At 52.9% G+C, this 19344-nt stretch overlaps 1 protein-coding gene across 1 annotated transcript in view; it reads left to right on the top strand.

Moving 5' to 3' along the window:
* FBN3 (fibrillin 3) overlaps window positions 1-19344 on the top strand; it is a 110829-nt gene that overhangs the window by 77704 nt on the left and 13781 nt on the right. Inside the window, exons 17-41 of the mRNA XM_075175372.1 lie at window positions 659-784; window positions 1151-1276; window positions 2108-2227; window positions 3029-3166; window positions 3247-3297; window positions 4545-4670; window positions 5249-5476; window positions 5623-5748; window positions 6116-6244; window positions 10792-10917; window positions 11271-11396; window positions 11771-11893; window positions 12204-12329; window positions 12472-12597; window positions 13044-13166; window positions 13575-13697; window positions 14074-14199; window positions 14639-14761; window positions 15169-15291; window positions 15916-16077; window positions 16605-16673; window positions 16978-17103; window positions 17416-17541; window positions 18075-18224; window positions 18831-18902. Of these exons, the coding sequence (XP_075031473.1) occupies window positions 659-784; window positions 1151-1276; window positions 2108-2227; window positions 3029-3166; window positions 3247-3297; window positions 4545-4670; window positions 5249-5476; window positions 5623-5748; window positions 6116-6244; window positions 10792-10917; window positions 11271-11396; window positions 11771-11893; window positions 12204-12329; window positions 12472-12597; window positions 13044-13166; window positions 13575-13697; window positions 14074-14199; window positions 14639-14761; window positions 15169-15291; window positions 15916-16077; window positions 16605-16673; window positions 16978-17103; window positions 17416-17541; window positions 18075-18224; window positions 18831-18902 (3120 nt within the window). The remainder of the gene's footprint in view (window positions 1-658; window positions 785-1150; window positions 1277-2107; window positions 2228-3028; window positions 3167-3246; window positions 3298-4544; window positions 4671-5248; window positions 5477-5622; window positions 5749-6115; window positions 6245-10791; window positions 10918-11270; window positions 11397-11770; window positions 11894-12203; window positions 12330-12471; window positions 12598-13043; window positions 13167-13574; window positions 13698-14073; window positions 14200-14638; window positions 14762-15168; window positions 15292-15915; window positions 16078-16604; window positions 16674-16977; window positions 17104-17415; window positions 17542-18074; window positions 18225-18830; window positions 18903-19344) is intronic.

Raw genomic sequence — 19344 nt, 5'->3', positions numbered from 1 at the left:
TGCCATTGGGAGGGCTTTGCTGTGACCATCTAACCATGGACATGACCCTCTGCCAGCCCAGCTGCCCACAGCATGCTCTCCAACATGTCCGAGTACTCCTTGCCCTGTTCTGCCCCAGGCAGCGGTCCCCTGTGGTAGGGCTGTGTATGCATAGGCAGGTTGTCCATCATGCTGTGCCCTTACCCCAGTTGGCCCCAGCATCCTGCTCACAGCACCTTACAGACAGCTTCTTCCTCTCACCTTTTCCAGTAGGAGGGTTAATTAAATAGTCTGACCTGAGTACCTGGGGTGGAGGTACTGTAAGGAGACTCAGGAACATAATAGAAGGACCTGAGAGCTCTTGATATGGAACGGAGTCTGGGCTTATCTCAACCACTTATCCAGTTCTCTCCTCCTGAGCTCAGAGCCCTAAGCTAGATCAGCTGTGTATCCCCAGGACAAAGATGCCCAGCTCCTCAGCACCAAGAGGAGAGGAACAAGGCTCCCCAGGGCCTACTGGGTCAAACCAGGAGGGTAGGTACGACAGGAAGGAGGGATTTCTGCAGAGGGGTGCCCCCCTGGCTATTGACACCAAGGAGCAATGAAGAATTAGGGGGTGGAAGTTTTTTATATTTGCGTTTGCCATGGTCCATCTAATTTGACCTCTTTCTCTGGGCAGACATCAATGAATGTGCCCTCAACCCAGACATCTGCCCCAATGGCATGTGCGAGAACCTGCGTGGAAGCTACCGCTGTATCTGCAACTTGGGCTACGAGTCAGATCCCACGGGCAAGAACTGTGTGGGTGAGTTCACGGCAGCGCGAGCTCGGAGTGGCATAGGGAACCAGGAGCTCAGTGCTGGTGGGGAGAGGGTGGCACGCACCCAGCGTATGAGGCTGGGAGCCAGATGCAGACCTCCAGCTGAGGTGATACAGCAGCTGATGCCCTCGAGCGCTGTCCCCGTTCAGGGCTGCCTTGTCCACATGGAAGAGCACAAGGTGCTATTCGAGAAACTACACGTACGTGATTTAACATACTTTCCACATTGTTTTGCTTTGAGGACGGTACTGCATTTCTGTGCCTCTCAGGCTGCCAGAGGTCTGTAGGGCTGGCAGAGTAGAAGAGTGGATGCTGGTGTTGTAGCTCAGAAAGCCATCTCTCTGCCCACAGACGTTGATGAATGCACTGTCAATCGTTTGCTGTGTGACAACGGACTGTGCCGCAACACACCCGGCAGCTACACCTGCACCTGCCCCAAGGGCTTTGTCTTCAGGACGGAGACAGATACCTGTGAAGGTAATGTGGCTCTGAAGGCAACGGAGAACATCTTCATAAGATGTAAAGAGCTATGGCCTGAGGTCCTGCCTGAAAGAGAGCTCAAGGTCTAATGTATCTTTGGTTCCCTTTTGACCGCAGTGGTTTGGACTGGAGCAGGTCCAGGCTTTGGGTTTGTGGGTTTGGCTTTTTTTTTTCCCTAGCGCGAAATTTCACACTTCATTCAAAATAGTGGGCATCCGAACCCAGAACATCTGGGCTTTTCAGTCACTGAAACCCAGAACAATTTCCTCTACACCCCCAAAATTTTAGCTAAAACCTGACCAAAATTGCAAGTTTTGGGGATTTGATTGAAAGCTTACAGTTTGGAGTGGGGGAAACTGTTTCCTGACCACAAAATCCTCAAGCATTTGAGAACTGGCACTTTGCACACAAATGTCTGTTTAGACAAAAAAAATTATTTTCTGTAAAGAAGGTGAAAAATGGCAAATGCTATGTAGCCTCACATCTGGTTCAGACTGGTACATTCAGCACTGTGGCTGCTCCCATCTTAGCCAGGAGCAGCCCTGAGCGAGCAAGTCCATCATTTCCCAGTTGCTGCACCAACAACCCTCAATCCATCCATTCCCTCAATCCTGAAGAAGTTCACTAATTTCACGGTGTCTGCTGTCAGTGCCTGTTCCCCTTGAGATGGTGCATTCATGCAGGACTCCTATGGCCTGGACTGGTGATCCTCTGAACAACTGAAAAACTCCTTTCTTCGTGTTTTTTGCTTCTCATCTCCTCCAGTCTCTGGCCTGGAAAACAGGTCCCATGGCACTCACTGCAGTGACAGTCCCTTTCTTCCCGCAGATATCAACGAGTGCACCTCTAACCCTTGTGTGAACGGTGTCTGCAGGAACAATGCTGGCTCCTTCGCTTGCGAGTGCTCCCCAGGCAGCAAGCTGGACCCCAGTGGCACCATCTGCGTGGGTAAGGATGTGGCCTTCTGGAGGCAGCTCTGATGTCAGCAGTGCCCATCAGCACCCCTTGTTGTTCATCTGAAGCAAGTCCCATGCTCCTGCCTTAGGGATGGGGATCCTTTGAGGCCTCCCTTTCTCACCTGGTGTTTCCTTGGTTGTTGTTAACAATTAACGTCTCTCATGCATCCAGGGAGCCTGAAAAGCTGCAACCTCACGCGGTGCTCTGAGCAGCGTGTGGCAGACACGGAAATCCCCAACTGTGGGGCCGCAAGACAAAGCACAGACCTGGGGTCCCAGGGGATCTTGCAGGGCATCAGGATGGTGGGTTCTCATTCACCAGATGGGTTTGTAGTGTGCTGACATTAAGGCACATCAAGATGAAGTAGATCCCTTCTCATCAAAATGGTAAGAAGGTACCTACTTCCCACTCCTGGATGATCAGGGCCTTGCAAGGCATCACTGGGGCAGCTGGAGAGAAGGGACTATTTCTACCCAGAAGAGGAGCAGGCTGGGACTAGGAAAAGGGAGGACACAGAACTGAGGCAATAGCAGTTGTATCAGAGAGCACAGAAATGCTGCTCCACAGCACAGCAGTGGGACAGGGCTCTGAGGTCCAGCACAGCTTGTGTCCATGCTGCAAAGTGCTTGGCCCCACAGCCTAAAAGATAATGTGACATCAGAGAGCAATAGTCACGTTGCAGCTCAGGGATAGTTTCTCCTAGCTGCTTCTTGTGTCAGCCTGGCTGCCATGAAGCTGGGAACCTCCGCCAAGGAGCAGCTCTTCACTCACGCCTTGTCTTTGCCCCTACAGACAGCATGAAAGGGACATGCTGGCTGAACATCCAGGATGGGCGTTGCGAGGTGAACATCAACGGGGCCACGCTGAAATCGGAGTGCTGTGCTACGCTGGGGGCAGCGTGGGGCAGCCCCTGTGAGCGCTGTGAGATCGGTAAGGCTCTGCTTGGCTCAGAGATCAGGAAGACAGGATGCAGCCCATTTCTTTGCTGACGTTCCTCTGTTTTCTTGCAGATACTGCCTGTCCCCGGGGATATGCTAGGATGAAGGGGGTCACGTGTGAAGGTAAAGTGCTGCAGGACGCAGAAGACTTTTTTTTATTGGGAACATGGTCATTGTTTATTTGTTGCTATCCTGCATCCTTGAGTCTGGCCCTTGTTGGACTATCTCCAGTATGTCCATCTCTCTCTTGTACTGAGGAGCCTGGAACTGGACACAGCACTCCAGGTGTGGCTTCACCAATGCTGAGTAGAGGGGAAGGATCTCCTCCCCCGACCTGCTGGCAACACTCCTCCTGATGCAGCCCAGGATATCATTAGCCTTCTTTGCAGCCGGGCACATTGCTGACACTCATGTTCAACTTGGTGTCCACCAGAACCCCCAGGTCCTTTTCTGCTAAGCTGCTTTCGAGCTGGGTGACCTCCGGCGTATATTGGCGCATGGAGCTGATCCTCCCCAAGTGCAGAACTTTGCACTTCTTGTTCAACTGCATGAGGTTTCTGGCAGCCCATTTCTCCAGCCTGCTAAGGTCCCTCCAGATGGCAGCATGACCTTCTGGTGTATTCTCCTCCCAGTTTTGTATCATCTGCAAATTTGCTGAGGACACACTTTAGCCCATCATTCAGATAACTAATGAAGATGTTGAACAGGATCAGACCCAGTATTGACCCCTGAGGTACACAGCTAGTTGCTGGCCTCCAACTAGACTTTATGCCACTGAACACCATTCTCTGGGCCCAGCCATTCAGCCAGTTTCCAATCTACCTCACTGTCTGCTCGTCCAGCCCGTGCATCAACAGCTTGTCTATGAGGATCTTATGGGAGACAGTGTCAAAGGCCTTACTGAAGGCTAGGTAGACAATATCCGCCACTCTTCCCTCATCTACCAGGCCAGTCATTGCATCATAGAATTTTGTCAAGCATGACTTCCCCATGCTGACTACTACTGATGATTTTCTGGTCATTCATGTGCCTGGAAATGGGTTTCCAGGTTTAGCTGCTCCATCAGCAGTACTCAGGTTTGTGAGTGCTGGTGCCGCTCTGTCGGTGCTGTGCCAACTATGGACATGTGCAACAGGATCACCCTGTCTGTCTGTCTGTCTCTGACAAGGCTTTGTAATGCAGCCTCCTTGCAAAAGTGTCTGGACATGGCTGTGGCTGTGGCTGCACATGTTTTTCATTGCGACAAGTTGCCAGTTTTAGCCTGGTGGGCAGCTCTGGGCTCCTTCTGCCTCCTCCAGGAGCCCCTCAAGGCCATACTGAGCTTGGCCATGTGCCCCTCTCATGCCCGTCTCTTGCTTTTGTGCCAACAGATGTGAATGAGTGCGAGGTCTTCCCTGGCGTCTGCCCGAATGGACGCTGCGTGAACACGGCTGGCTCCTTTCGGTGCGAGTGTCCAGAAGGACTGACCCTTGACGGCACTGCTAGGACATGTGTGGGTAAGGACACCTCATGTCACCCAGACCCTGGCCTCTGTCCAGCCCTCTCTACAGAGGTCCAGCCACCCCCTACCCACGTGCAGCAGTCTTGGGAATTGAGTGATGGCACATCATGCCTCGTAAGGGCGGCCAAACGCAGCAGTCTAACCAAGGCAAGGCTGCCATAACTTCATGTCCCCGGGTCCAGCCAGTAATGCAATCGTTGTCCTTGAGTGGACTTCAGGGGCAGCCCAATAGGTAACCTAACTGGTTAATGACATGGCCCAGCAGCCCTAAAGTAACTCCTGGCTGCTTTCTGGGCACACAGTGACAAACCTTTGCCCTTCATAGGGGCCATCTGCACTACTAACTACACCATGGAGGGTCCATTCTCTGGCCATGTCCATACTATTACATCTCTCATAGCATCCCAAACAAGGTGGCCTCATCCAAATGGCCCATACCTGGGCATTGTTTGGAGGATGCCCCAGCCAAAGCTGTTCCAGGAACCTTGCTAACTATGTCACAGAAAATGGTATCTCTGGTTTTACCAGAGGTTAGGTGCTGCAGGCAAGGGCTCAGCTTTGCTCTCTCACCAGATGTGCGTGTGGAACAGTGCTACATGAAGTGGGATGAAGATGAGTGCACAGAGCCTCTGCCAGGCAAGTACCGGATCGACATGTGCTGCTGTTCTGTGGGCTCAGCCTGGGGCATCGATTGTGAAGAATGTCCCAAGGTCGGCTCCAGCGAGTACAAGGCCATCTGCCCGAGGGGACCCGGCTTTGCCAACCGAGGAGACGTGCTTTCAGGAAGGCCCTTCTACAAAGGTGAGAAGAAAGAGGGGAGCTGCTCATCGTGGGCTGTGCTTAGCCCATCTCAGCTACAGCCCAAGGAACCTGCTGCCTGCCCTGGGACCCAGGTTCATTGCAGACACCCCCTCCCTGAAACACCGCTGTTCTGCCTTCACCCACAGATGTGAATGAATGTAAGGTCTTCTCTGGCCTGTGCACTCATGGGACCTGTCGGAACACCATTGGCAGCTTCAGGTGTCTCTGTGGCAATGGCTTTGCTTTGGATGCTGAGGAAAGGAACTGCACAGGTAAGGGAAGAGTAGCCCCCCCTCTGGACCACTCTTCCCATCTTGCTGCCTTGCCTGCTTTGTGGGATGCTTAGCATGATGGTGGTACCCAGAGGAGACACGGCAGTTATCTTAGGGACATGCTGAGAAGCCAAGGGCAGGACCATGAGCAGAAGGCTCCTCCTGCTCATGGGATGATCAGTCCTGCACCAGAGGGAAAGCTTGACTGCTGTCACTCCCTTCAGGAAGAGGAGTTCCTTGGGCTGCTGGGTCAGACTTGCCAGTCCTTGTTCATTGAATTTGATGTGCAGCACAGGCGGCCCAGTGCCAGCTGTAGCGGTGCTTGTAGTCTGTCCTGACTCCACTAAGCTGGTCTTCATCCCCACAGACATCGATGAGTGCCGCATCTCACCAGACCTGTGTGGCCATGGCACCTGTGTCAACAGGCCGGGCAGCTTCGAGTGTGAGTGCTTCGAAGGCTACGAGAGTGGCTTCATGATGATGAAGAACTGCATGGGTAAGGACTCGTCTCCGGGGCAGGGCAGCACCCTTACTCTTTTGCAACAGGGAAGAAAGTAGCTGGTGCCAGATCTGACAAAGGGCTTCATGCCATGCTGCTCTCTGTGTGTCTGGCCGTCCGGCTACCTGTCTGGCTGGCTCTCTGTTCCCTGATATCAAGCCAAATCTCTTCATTGCCCTCTGGGCGAGTTGTGGGAGCCCCTGTGCTGCAGAGAGCCCCTGCAGCCTCTGCTCTCCCCAGGGCAGTGAGTCTTCTGCCTTGCTTTGATTGCAAAGGCAGAGCTGGGCTGAAGGACAGCACGTGTAGAGAGAGGAATGCTGTGTATGTAGCTGAGAGCACCATAGATGTAACCCTGGGAGGACAGCAAAGCACAGGCAAAGTGAATTTAGGGGTTCATGAGACACAGCACAGGCTGTCTAAGCTGGAGGACATAAAGGGAGAGGCCATGTCCCCAGCAAGACTTGGCTTGAGCCCCAGACCCCTCCAGAGAAGGAGGGCAAAGAGACAGAACTCTAGCCTCTGCTTCCTGCATGGGTGCCCTGCCTTACGTGGTTCATCAGTGATGGGCCCCAAGCTGTCTCTGCTAGCGGTGCCCCAGGGCTCTGTACTGGGCAGAGAAAGGAAGACCATGAAAATGTTGCCAGACTTGGGGCCAAAACTGGGAGCCTTCTCTCAGAGACCTCTATTTATGAGGACCTCCTGGACCAGAGGCCAGAGCCTGTGCCCAGCACCTGGGCTGGTGGTGCCCCATGAGCTGGGGAAGGAGACTGGCAGCTCAGGCCAGCACCAGGGAGGACTCTGGGTATAGTGCCAGGCCCAGAGGAGCATCCTGGGCTCTTCCTGCCATGACAGTCGTGGGACATCGTTGGTCCTGCCCTGCCACCTCATGCCCACCATTACCTCAGCTGTGGGAGCCCACAGGGAGCCCATGGGGCCACCAACCAGCTTTTCTCAAGTTCTTTCCATCCCTTTCCTGCTTGCTATACCCAAAGGGCATTTCCCTGCAATCCCAGTGCAACGTTGCCTTCCTTTTTTTACATAAGCCTAAGACCTTGTATTTCCTCTTTCATCTTGTACTTGTTCATGTACTTGTACAGTGTTCATTCTTCTCATACTCTTCCTTCACTTGGACCTTCCCTTGCACCAAACCTTGGCCACTAACCTTTCCTCTTGTTTCAGCCACCAGCAGCTGGAGCTTGAGCCTGGCATTGCCACTGAGCTGGGACAGGATCCATGCCTGGTATTTTCATTCCTGCTACGTAGGGAGATGGCAACCTTTATACTGGGGATTGGCTAGTACACAGTGGAGCTCTGCCAGGCCAGCAGCTTGAACTCCATGGCTGCGAGCTCCAATTCTCATACACACTTGGCTGTTTCCTTTGTGTGACGTCTCATCTCCTTCCACTTCTTTTCAGCCTTGTGTTACCCATCTATTATTTATTCTGCCAGTGATTATTTACATATCCACACTCTAAACGTACACCGATCTCCAGACATTGTTATTATCATGTTCAACCCTTACATTAAACCATGTATTTTCAAACATCATTGCAGAATGTTTCTCAACTTGTAGATCTTTTTGTGTGGCACCCTATCCACGCCACCACAGTTGTCTTCTTAACTTCGTTCATCTACCTGCCCTAAATGATGTCTCACATACCACATCAGTCATTTTAATCCAGTTACATGTAGCTTGGTCCCTTTTCTAGATAATATATGTTCCTTGCAACTAGCTGTCAGTTGTATCATCATTAGATCACTGCTGAGATTAATAGACCTATTATTTCCACTCCTATATTAGGAGACATATTAAGCTTTGGTCTTTATAGCACTGCTTGGCCTCCCGCTGTCATTGCATATCCTACAGCCATGTGCCATTAAATCAAATGCCTCCACTGGCATGAGAACATGGAGATATACCTTGCTCAGCAGGAGGTTCACCATTTGATAGCTTGAGTCTCTTCTAGCTCTGAATCTTGCTGATTCATACAATTTTTCTTGGGCTGCTTTCCACTGAATCTTTTCTAAAGTGACTCTCAACCTGGTCTCACTTACATGTGATATCTAATCAACTGTTGCTGTTTCTGCAGCTTTCCTTGGGATTTGAATCTGCAGCAATTTCATACCAGCCTCAACCATTAATCAGGCCACTGTCCAGTTCCCCAAACATTTGCACAGATCAAGTCCTTCGTGAGAAGTTCTGGTAGACCATTTGCATTCTTCTACCCCACTCTGTTTCCAGTTATAATTGTAAGGGCTCCCTTTCACCTGCCCATATAATCTTCCTTTATCCTCAGATAATTCTTTACAGCTCCTCCCATCTGGCCGATGCTTGTTTTTATTCTGTCAGATTCTCATCTGTTTTCAATTTAATAATTCTTGTTTGTAGCTTAAAAAATCCCATCAATGACCTCAGTACCTCAGTTCGTCTCCAACAAGTCAGCCAGACTGTTGCTGTCCTCTAATTCCTGGCATACCATGTTCCTCTTCTCGTCTGTCTAGCCAGACTAACTTGTCTGACTGACCTAGTCTTAATATTCTGCTCTTTCTGCTTTGGCTTGGACTTTCAAACCACATCAATCTGTGGCATGATTCAATACCAATTACTTATTTTTCATATTTGATTCTCTGGGTTCTTTAAAATATATCACCGCCCTGCCACTGGCATGGTTTTCTGTCTTTTCCATACAATTTGTAGTGTGGGTTACCACAGCTCACGCTGATCATCTTACTCCTTCTCCTCCTCCATTTCTGAGATACTGAGAATGTCACAGTCCCCACTGATGGCTTGCTAACTTCTTTCAATGTAATGAGATTTCTGATATCTTTATATAAAGATGTTGTGTTTCATTGTTCTTTTTTTTTTAATGCTCACTATTATCTGCACAATTCCACTTTATCATTTTTTCTAGGTGATAGGGGATTGAGTTATTTCACCCCAAAGGGTGTTGTGACACTGTGGCATTTCCCGTGGTCAAGGATTAACTTCTTCCCGCCTGTGTTTGGCAAAAGAACTTGGCTTCAGCCTCATGAGGGAGGAATTCTTGCCAGCCCCTGGCGATAAACAACATCAGCACTGAACCTGCATCCTGCAGTTCATTAGGAACAGTCTCCCACCACGGAGAACTGGAGGCATGGGTCTTGTGGGACTGTTTGATAGGGGCCTCTCACCCCCATTGTCAGATGTGTTCCAGTCCACTTTAGCTGTAGATAAGCTGAAAATCTCAACGGAGTGTTTTATTCAAGTAAGGTGAAAGATTCCATTCTTAATTATAAGGTTGGAATGAGAAAAATAAACGTATGAGAAGAAAATGGGTTCTTTAAATATATCTGACATCAGTGCCTTTGTCTGCTGTCACTAAGGGGTTCTTGGGGGCATTTTTTTAGCTCCCTCAGTTCATTTATGTTACACCCAATGGCTTTGTATTCTGAATGCACATTTCTCAGAGTACAGCTGTGGACAGATGAATCCTCTGAGCAGTTCCAGGGAGGCTTCCCTTTTTTTGCTCTCTTACTGTCAGTGCAGGACATCTCGAGTCAATTCCAGGGGCATGCAAGAATGCAAAATCTTTTGAATCTATTCTGGGACCAAAGTAGAGAACCTCATTCTCAGATTCCTGTTTCCAAAGTTAGAGGATCAGATTCATCCAGTTGCCCTTCCGAAAGGCATAAATTGCACTGTGAAACACCACGAGTATCACAAAGACTGTTACCTGTACAATATCACAGTAGATCACAAAGAACTTTCTCCAGGGACCATGGATAATGAATCGATAATAAGGCTTCCCAGTTTCGATACTTGCAGTGCTTCATCTCCTCCTTCTGTTGGCTTTTGTTTCCAACCATCACCAGTGCACTGTTCCAGTAGTTTCCCTTGTTTGGGTTTTTTAGTCTGGCGTTTATAAACTTTTCTCTCAAAAATTTTTTTTTTTCTTCATTTTTAATGCCAGCAGCCTGGTTTCATCTTTGGCTGGATCACATCTCTCCCACAGCAGTTTAATCGATTTCAGGAATTTCTCCAGTTCCTAGTAAATTCAATCCCTTTGTCCATATGTGAATTTTTTTTTTCAGAAATGTACAGACTATTTCCTAGCCCTGTGTGTGATACTGGAACTACTCTGAAGGCTGTTACTAAGAAAGCCTGTCTGTTAGTCTTCTATCAAACAAACTATACATTTTCCGAGGAACTCTCCCTCTGCTGATGGGACTCATGAAAATACACTAAGCTGGGTGGGATGTGATCTAGGAACTATCCTTCTAGTCCTTGCTGGCTAACATGCACAGAGCTAATAACTTCTTTCCTCCTGATGTTACACTTTACATTCTACTGAGGTCAAGGCAAGAGTTGCGATTTCCCAAAATGCATACTTCAACTGTAAGTCCACTGGACTCACCCAAGCCCTGGATTCAGTGCCCTGTTAATTTTGTAATGTCCCTCTGTTTTGGGATATATCTCTGGTGATAGGACTGTGGTGCACGGCACCAGCACCACCCCATTGTCTGGAAAGGGGACAATCCACCACATTTCACGTCACTCTCTGCAGATATCAATGAGTGTGAGCGGGACCCACTGTTGTGCCGAGGTGGCATCTGCATGAACACAGATGGCAGCTTTGAATGCATCTGCCCCCCTGGACATGAGCTGACTTCTGAAGGGAACACTTGCATAGGTGAGATGATGGAAAGCTATGTTATGACCAGAGCCTATTCAAGGGTAATGATATAGGGAGACTTGGATCTCATGCTGGGCACATGAATCTCTCCTTCCAATCCCATACGTGGGTAAAACACAGTCATCCAGGAGGGACCGAGGTCACTCCTGGGGTTTCATTGCATTTATTGCATTTATTGCATTTATTGATGTCTGTTGTTCTACCTGCTGTTCACTGAAGACTGACCAATGGGGCAATGACAAATTCAGTTTGGGACAGCAGTAGGTGGGGGGTACCCAGGGATGGGTACCAAATGATGCTCAACGTGGCATCAACTTGGCTGGCTGCTCAAACTGTTCTTCCCACCGCAGATATCAACGAATGCTCCCTTAGTGACAACCTGTGTCGCAACGGACGCTGCGTCAACGTCATTGGTACCTACCAGTGTGCGTGTGATTCGGGCTTCCAGGCCACGCTGGACAGGCAGGGCTGTGTCGGTGAGTGCTCCCCTTTGCCAAAATAGCCGTGCCAAGACCCCAGTACGCATCTAGAACCCTCCTGGCCTCATACCTCTTATAATGCCCAGTGGGGTGTCTGAGGGTAAGGCAAGGGGGGAACCTCCTGGTTGAGCTACAGCCAGGTTGGCACTACTGGTAAGGGGCTGTCATCAGCTGTGAAACTACTGTGAGCTGCAAGTGGTTGGCAGAGAAGGCAAGAAGTGCTTTCTTCTGGCTGGGGGAGCTTTGTTTCCTCTTCAGCACCTCTCCCACCTTGTCTCTGTTACCGGCACTCTCTCTGAGCAGCTCTGGTGCAAGGCACGTATCCCAGCCCGCGACCCAAGCAGCTGCCTGACCTCTCCCTTCTCCCCCAGACATTGATGAGTGCACCATAACCAACGGCGGCTGTGACACACACTGCTCCAACTCGGAGGGCAGCTATGAATGCAGCTGCAGTGAAGGCTACGCATTGATGCCAGACAAGAGATCGTGCGCAGGTGAGCAGTCAGCTTAGCTCTCGTAGGTGCTGCCCCAGGGACCTCAGTGTCCATTGCCAGTCAGCCATAGTGTTGGCCTCAGGGTGAGGGGGTCTCATTCTTAAGTCACTTCCAGAGAGGTGATTTCCCTGGACAGATGTTTTTGCTTTGCACTGCAATGTCCAGCCCCTCATGACAGGCTCCAGAGTCCTGTAACTACATGATTTGGACCAAAGCCCCTCCTGTGACTCCCTCCTGCCCCCTCCTGCTCCCACAATACCCTTTCACTGGTTCTAACATCTTTACTTTGGCAATGGTCTCCTTTCTCTAGATATCGATGAATGTGAGGATAATCCAGACATCTGTGATGGTGGGCAGTGCACTAACATCCCTGGGGAGTACCGCTGCCTCTGCTTCGATGGCTTCATGGCATCCCTGGACATGAAGACCTGTATTGGTGAGGACAAGGCTGTGCCCTGGGCATGTGCCAGCACTGCATCGCAAGGCTGCTGTTGGATGGAGGAAGGGATACAGAGGGTTGCCCCAGAGTCACGTCATGGTTCTTGTGGTGTTCCAAGCAAGTCCTTTTTCTCCTGCAGATGTGAATGAATGTGATCTCAACCCTAACATCTGCCTGCACGGCGAGTGTGAAAACACGAAGGGCTCCTTCATCTGTCACTGCCAGCTGGGCTACTTTGTCAAGAAGGGAACCACAGGCTGTACAGGTGGGAACTCACCAGACCTGGAGCTAGGGGTGCTGGTGGGAGCCCTCACAAACACCTCTTGCAGCTGCTATGGGGAGAACACCATCCCTGTACTGGGGATGTGAGGACACCTGGGGATGTGGTTGTGCTGGGAGCCCCTCCTGGGCAGGCAGATTGCCAGGAAGGCAGGCTGCAGGCAGGAATTGACACTTTCCTAGTTTATAGCCAAGCCAGGGCCTGCCCTTCCTTTTGTCTTCATCTTCCAGGGGTGAGCACAGATCAGCTCTTCAGCTCAAGGGTACAACTCCGGGCAGCCTGTTCCCCAAAGCACATTGTTCCCATCCCCTGGGGTTCAGACTCCCAGGAGCCATTGGTACCCAGACCCGTTAGCAGGATTGTACCCGGCTGCCCCCTCCTCTCCTGGGAGAGCTGAGCTGTGTCAGCTCCGATGTCCTTCCTTCCTGCAGACATTGATGAATGCGAGATCGGGGCTCACAACTGCGACATGCATGCCTCCTGCATCAACGTGCCTGGGAGCTTCAAATGCAAGTGTCGCACAGGCTGGCTTGGAGATGGGCTGAAGTGCAACGGTGAGTTCTCATCCCAGGAGAGGGTGTTTGTGTGTCCAGGTGCTCTGTGGGCACCTGTGAAGGCTGGGTTGAGCTGACACCTGCACTTAAAATGCTCTTGACCTCCAGGAGCCCTGCAGGAGGATTTATGGAAGTGTGGAGAGGTGTGGGTGTGTGACAGAGAGGGGGGACTGTAGGTGTGGGTGTACGGGTGTTGCACTGTCAGGCTCTGCAGCTGTGTCTGTGAAGCCATGAATGTGGGAGCGAGGGCATGTATTTGTGGGATGTGGAGCCTCATGAGTGCTCCAAATGCCCGGAGGCTGCAATCTCCTGGGCCATTTGTGTGCCCCCCTGGACCCTACACTAGCTGCCCAGGCTCAGAGGAAAGGCTGGAGGCAAAACACTGACAAGGGTGTTCTCCCTGCCCAGATCTGGACGAGTGTGCAACTGAAGAGCACAAATGCAACCTGAACGCCAACTGCGTCAACACACCAGGCTCCTACCGCTGTGCTTGCCGAGAGGGCTTCAACGGGGATGGCTTCTCCTGCTCAGGTGAGGCCCATAGACTCACCTGGCAGCAGGAACGTGGCTTGGGCATCCGGCTGGCACATGAAGTCACCCCCTCTTAACCACCAGCCTGGCTCAGCACCTGGCTACCTGTGTCTGGGGTTCCTCAAACCAGATGTCCCCCAAAAGCCACTGCAGCCTGCCCTGCACCGCAGCCTGCTCAGATACCTTCAGCAGAGATCCACCTTTTTCTCAGCAGGTGTTTGAGGAGGATCAAGGCAATGAGAAGTATTGCAGCCCCCTCCTCCCAGCCTCCCAGCAGAGGGGTGGGAACAAGCTTGTGGGAATTTTCTGGGCAAGCTGAGGGAAGGTCCCATCTTCAGGTGGACAGCATGTCAGTCTCATGCTTGACTCTCTCTAGATGTGGACGAGTGTGCGGACAATGTGAACCTGTGTGAGAATGGACAGTGTCTCAATGCACCTGGGGGTTACCGCTGCGAGTGCGAGATGGGTTTCAATCCCACAGAGGACAGCAAGGCCTGCCAGGGTAAGTGCCCAGAGTTTTGACTGCTGCTCCAGGAGATCCAGTGTCCACCTCCTTGGTCTCTCCCCTGCACTGTCACCAACCTGATCCATTATTAAGCAAGACCCACCTCAGCAAGACCCACCATCACCTGATGGTGCAAGGCTCCTGAGGTGCCAGCTTATTCCACTTACAGGAGTTGGTCCCCAGCCTGCAGAGAGGCTGGGCTGAGCCAAGGATCCATACAAGATGTGGACAATCAGCAAAACAGGGGTGAGGGGAGAGGGCATACAGCACGCCTGGTCCTGCTCGCCCAGGAGGTGGTATCCCACGGCACTAGAACCATCCTGAGATGGGTTACCCACAGCTGGGCTATGACTCTGCTTTGAGATGGGAGCAGGAGAGGTCTGTCTTGGCCCTCACTCTGCCAGATCCTGAGTACCCAGCTCTCCCTGTTTTGCAGACATTGATGAATGCACCTTCCAGAATATCTGTGTCTTTGGGACCTGCCAGAACCTGCCCGGGATGTTCCGCTGCGCCTGTGATGATGGCTATGAACTGGACAGGAGTGGAGGCAACTGCACAGGTACAGGACTTTCACAGGGCTGTTGGATGAGGATCACTGCTCTGTGATCTGCTGGTGTGAGCTTGCCCCAGCCATGACAGGGAGTGGCACTAGCAGCCTAAAGCCAATTAACCGTCCCTGTGTGATGCGGTTGGCAAGGTCTCGATACTACTGAAAGGTGGGCCTTCAGAGGACAGGAGGGGAAGCTTGGTGTGGCTCTGCTCCTTTCTTCTGACTCTGGGCAGGGTGGTGTGAGGCAGGACAAGGCAAGGTCTGTTTCTAGAAGGGCTTTGTCTGCCATCACATGAAGAGCCATGGTCGTGGGGGTACACCCTGAACACACAGTACAGAGCTCAGGGCTGGGGCTGTGGTTTCTGTGGCAGTCTTCGTCTTTTTTTTTTTCAGTCTTCATCTTTCCGTCCTTTCAGACATCAATGAATGTGCAGACCCTGTGAACTGTATCAACGGCCTGTGTGTCAACACCCCTGGCAGCTACCTGTGCAACTGTCCACAGGACTTCGAGCTGAACCCCACTGGTGTGGGCTGTGTGGGTGAGTGGGGACCTGTGTGGAGAGCACGCCTTCCATCCAAGACCTTGATTGTCCTTCTTGTCGGTCCCACATAGCTGGAACTGGCCACTACCAGAGAGTGGGGTGGCTAATCGCTATCTGCCCTGCCAAATACCTGGCTGTCCATGATGGGCCTAACCCTGCAGCAGCAGCAGAGTACCCGCCTGCTGTTAAGCCTGGCCCACCTTGTGTCACCAGTGCGGGTGCTCTCCTGGTTGAAGCAATGTTATTCCTGGGCAGCTCTGGAGCTATTCTTAAGCGTTTGTTTCTTGAAAGGTCCTGGGTTACTGATAGCATTATTTGGGTCATGCTCCCTCGCCATACTGAAGACAGGCCACCATGCTATGACCTCTGTATGAAATAGTGTGGCTTTTACCAGACAAGCTGGGCACACTTTATTCTTGAAGGGTTCCCAAAATCACAAGCTTCAAGGACAGTCTGGATGTGGTTTACTACAACATAGGTAGCTGACAGTGTGGACATCTGGGACAGGACTGGCGCTTTATCCCTCTCCCTGCTTCTTGAGGCAATGGTGCCATTCATTCCTCCTGTGCACCCAAGTCTTTACTGGAGAGGCTTTGCTCACCCACTGCTGTCTTTGTGCAGATACCCGTGTTGGGAACTGCTTCTTGGACACCCAGGATCGAGGAGATGGGGGGATCTCCTGCAGCGCAGAAATTGGAGTTGGGGTCACTCGGGCATCCTGTTGCTGCTCGCTGGGTCGTGCATGGGGCAACCCCTGCGAGCTTTGTCCTCCAGCCAACACGAGTGAGTTGGGAAAATGTCTGGGGTGAACTTGGGCATGGGCCGGATGGGCAGCGTAGAGCAGAGAAGAGAGACGGGGCCATTTCCCTATGGCTTCTCAACTCAGGCTGGAGGTCCTGGGTGCAGGATATGCTATCATCACGATGGAGCAAGGGAAGCTGAGGGAGAAGGCGGCAACCCTGTTGTGTCAGTGCAGGGCTAGACAGGTGGACCAGGGCAGGGGAGAGGGGAAGTGGGGTGGGGGAGACCAGGCTGGTTGTGCCTGAGGGCTCCAGGTTGGGATCCTTCGTTCCTAGTCCAGTGGGCTGGGGGAGGGCAGTGGACGTGGAATAACCCCGTTCAAGGGTGGGCAGGCAGAGGCAAGGCGGCTAAGTTGGCTTGGCAAGCGATGGGAGTCAGGCTGCTCCATCTGGACCGCTGTCACCATCCTCCTGGCCTATTTCTCCTGGGTTTCTCCTGGTTCTCCCTATCCCTCCTGTTTCATGGGAGCCCATTCAGCTTAGGATCCCCCTCACTGACTTTTTCTGCAGCCGAATACAAGACCTTGTGCCCTGGAGGAGAAGGTTTCCGGCCCAATCCCATCACTGTCATCCTGGAAGGTAAGCCGACCCAGCCTCCATGTCCCCTCACCAGGGGCTTGGGTGCTGGGGGGGCCCAGCCCCGTACGGGCACTGTCTACTGTGGCACTGGGCTGGCTGGGTGCCCGCCGAGCCCCTGACCACCGAATAATAAACAGCAAGTGTGTGCTCTCCTCGGACGTGCTCCGGCCACCTGGCCGAGCCGCTTGGGCACCAGCAGGGGCTGGAGGTGGTGGGATGAACCCGCCAGGGATCCCTGGGTGAAGGTTCTGCCTGGGCTGGTCCGGCAGGCAGTGAACACCTCCTGGCTGCTCTCCCTCCTCAGATATCGACGAGTGCCAGGAGCTGCCGGGCCTCTGCCAGGGCGGCAACTGCGTGAATACTTTTGGCAGCTTCCAGTGTGAGTGCCCCCTTGGCTACTACCTCAATGAGGACACACGCATCTGTGAAGGTAGCTGCACCATGGTGCCTGTGCTTGTCTGCGTGCCTGGCGTGTATGGCACATGTGTCTGCATGCATGTGTGCGCAACAGAGTTGTGCGTGTATCTGGGCTACCCTAGGAGCGGTTGGCAGAATCCCTTCACCTTTCTCTTCTGGACTTCCCATCCTCATCACAAACCCTGTCCCCTTTCCCAGTGCCAGGCCAGCCTGGTCCCTGTGCCAGGCCCATCCATACCTTGTGCCAAGCCTCCCCCCAACCTCATGGCAGGCTCTTCTCTGCCCGTGCCCAGTGCTTTGACCTCCAATCTCCTTTATTTGGCAGATATTGATGAGTGCTCTGCTCACATTGGGATCTGCGGCCCTGGGACCTGCTACAACACCCTCGGCAACTACACCTGTGTGTGCCCCCCTGAGTACATGCAAGTCAACGGAGGAAATAACTGCATGGGTACGGCATGGTCCGAATCTGCGGGAAGGGGTCTGGCAGTGCCCTGCCTGTCCACGACCCTGGGTTGTGCTGTGGGCAGCACGGCGTGGGCAACGCGGCTGAGGGGACAGAGCAGAATTGCTGGGAGCAGGGGCTGGGACTCGGAACGCCCGAGTTCACCCGTGCCTCACCACATCCCTGCCCCTACGCCGTGCACGCTGTCCGTGCCGGAGGGGCTGATGCTTGTCCTGCTCATCCTGCCAGCAGTTATAGGGAGAGGGGCTGCCACAGGGCGGGGAGAGACCCAGCAGAGCATTGCCACTGCCTGGTATGGGGCAGGACCCAACGCTCTCACTGGAGCAGGGCTTCAGCCCACCACTGCGGCCACTTTGCTGGGCTCCACTGTGTGTCACCTGCAGTCCCTGAGCACTAGGACAGGACAGGGTGGCTTATCCCCAGCAACGAGTGCCCTGGGGCTGGCAGTGCCCATTCCTGGGGCTGGCAGTGCCCATTCCTGGGGCTGGCACGAGATGCTGTCTGGGCTGCCTTTGCAGACATGAGGAAGAGCGTGTGCTATCGCAACTACAACGACACGTGTGAGAACGAGCTCTCCTTCAACATGACCAAGAAGATGTGCTGCTGCTCCTACAACATTGGCAAGGCCTGGAACAAGCCATGCGAGCCCTGCCCCACACCAGCCAGCCGTAAGTCAACCTTCCTGGAAGGGCATCTTGATACCATGGCTGCCCCCTCATTTTTCCGGCAATCCTGTGCACTTTGAGGCACAGGCACTAACAAAATAGAGGGGGAGAAGGGAGAGCATCGTGTCTGGCAGGTGGTGCCTGTGGGTAAGCACTGCAGGGACAAGCATTGCATGGAAGGACACAGGGGACTGGGACAGTATCTGCAGAGAGGAAATGATGTGGGCTGCGTGGGCGGGCAGTGGGTCTGGGCTGCGTGGGCAGGCTGGGCGTGCGTGGCAGCGTTGCAGTGGGGACTGTGTGGAGGAGTGAGTCTGTACCTGCATGCGAGGCACGCAGATGCCATGTGTGTGCATGTCTTTTATTGTGCGTGTATGTGCCCTGCAGCGCATGTGTGGGTAAGCCCTTTGCCTGCTGCCATACGTGTTCTGGGGGTTCCCCATGTGCCGGCCCCTGTGACTCCTGGCCGAGCACCGTGCAGATCCCCTCCTGCCTGTCAGACCCCCTCTTCACTCACTCCAGCCATAGTTGGCCCTTGTCCCTCTCGTCCCTCACTGCACCCCACTCTGCCCGCTGGGCATGGCCATGACCTCGGTGTTCCCCTTCCAGCCGAGTACCAGATCCTGTGTGGGAACCAGGCCCCTGGGTTTATCATCGACATCCACACAGGAAAGCCCATCGGTGAGTAGAGCCCCCCTGCCCTGCGGAGCCAGGTCTGCTCTCTGCCCCTCTGCTTGCAAGCTTGTTCCCTTCCCCTCCCTTAGTAAATTTAGTCCTGAACAGAGGAGAAACAAGGAAAAGAGGTGGCAGATGTGGCTGCAAGCAGCTGGCCAAGCCTTCAAGCCTATGTCCTGAGTGGCTGGGCTGCTTGGACCTCCCCACATTTGCAATTGTGCCTTGGTTTCTGTCCCACCTGGAAAGACAGGTGGCCAGTGACCACAGGCAGTGGCCAGTGGTCAGATAGATCCAGACCCATGGTAGCCCTGGTGCTCGTACTGCCAGCAGCACCGGCCCTACAGCAGCAGGGCACCGCTGAGAGCCAAGGTTTCAGGTTTGTGTTTTGGTAGATGAAAGCCAGAGGAGCTGTTGGAAGTCCTGGGATTTGTGGGCTGTCTACAGATGT

The sequence above is a fragment of the Calonectris borealis genome, chromosome 28 (assembly GCF_964195595.1).
Source record: "Calonectris borealis chromosome 28, bCalBor7.hap1.2, whole genome shotgun sequence".
In the NCBI taxonomy this organism is placed as follows: domain Eukaryota; kingdom Metazoa; phylum Chordata; class Aves; order Procellariiformes; family Procellariidae; genus Calonectris; species Calonectris borealis.
The sequence above is the reverse complement of the archived record's forward strand: the minus strand, read 5'-3'. Positions and strand labels throughout refer to the sequence as shown.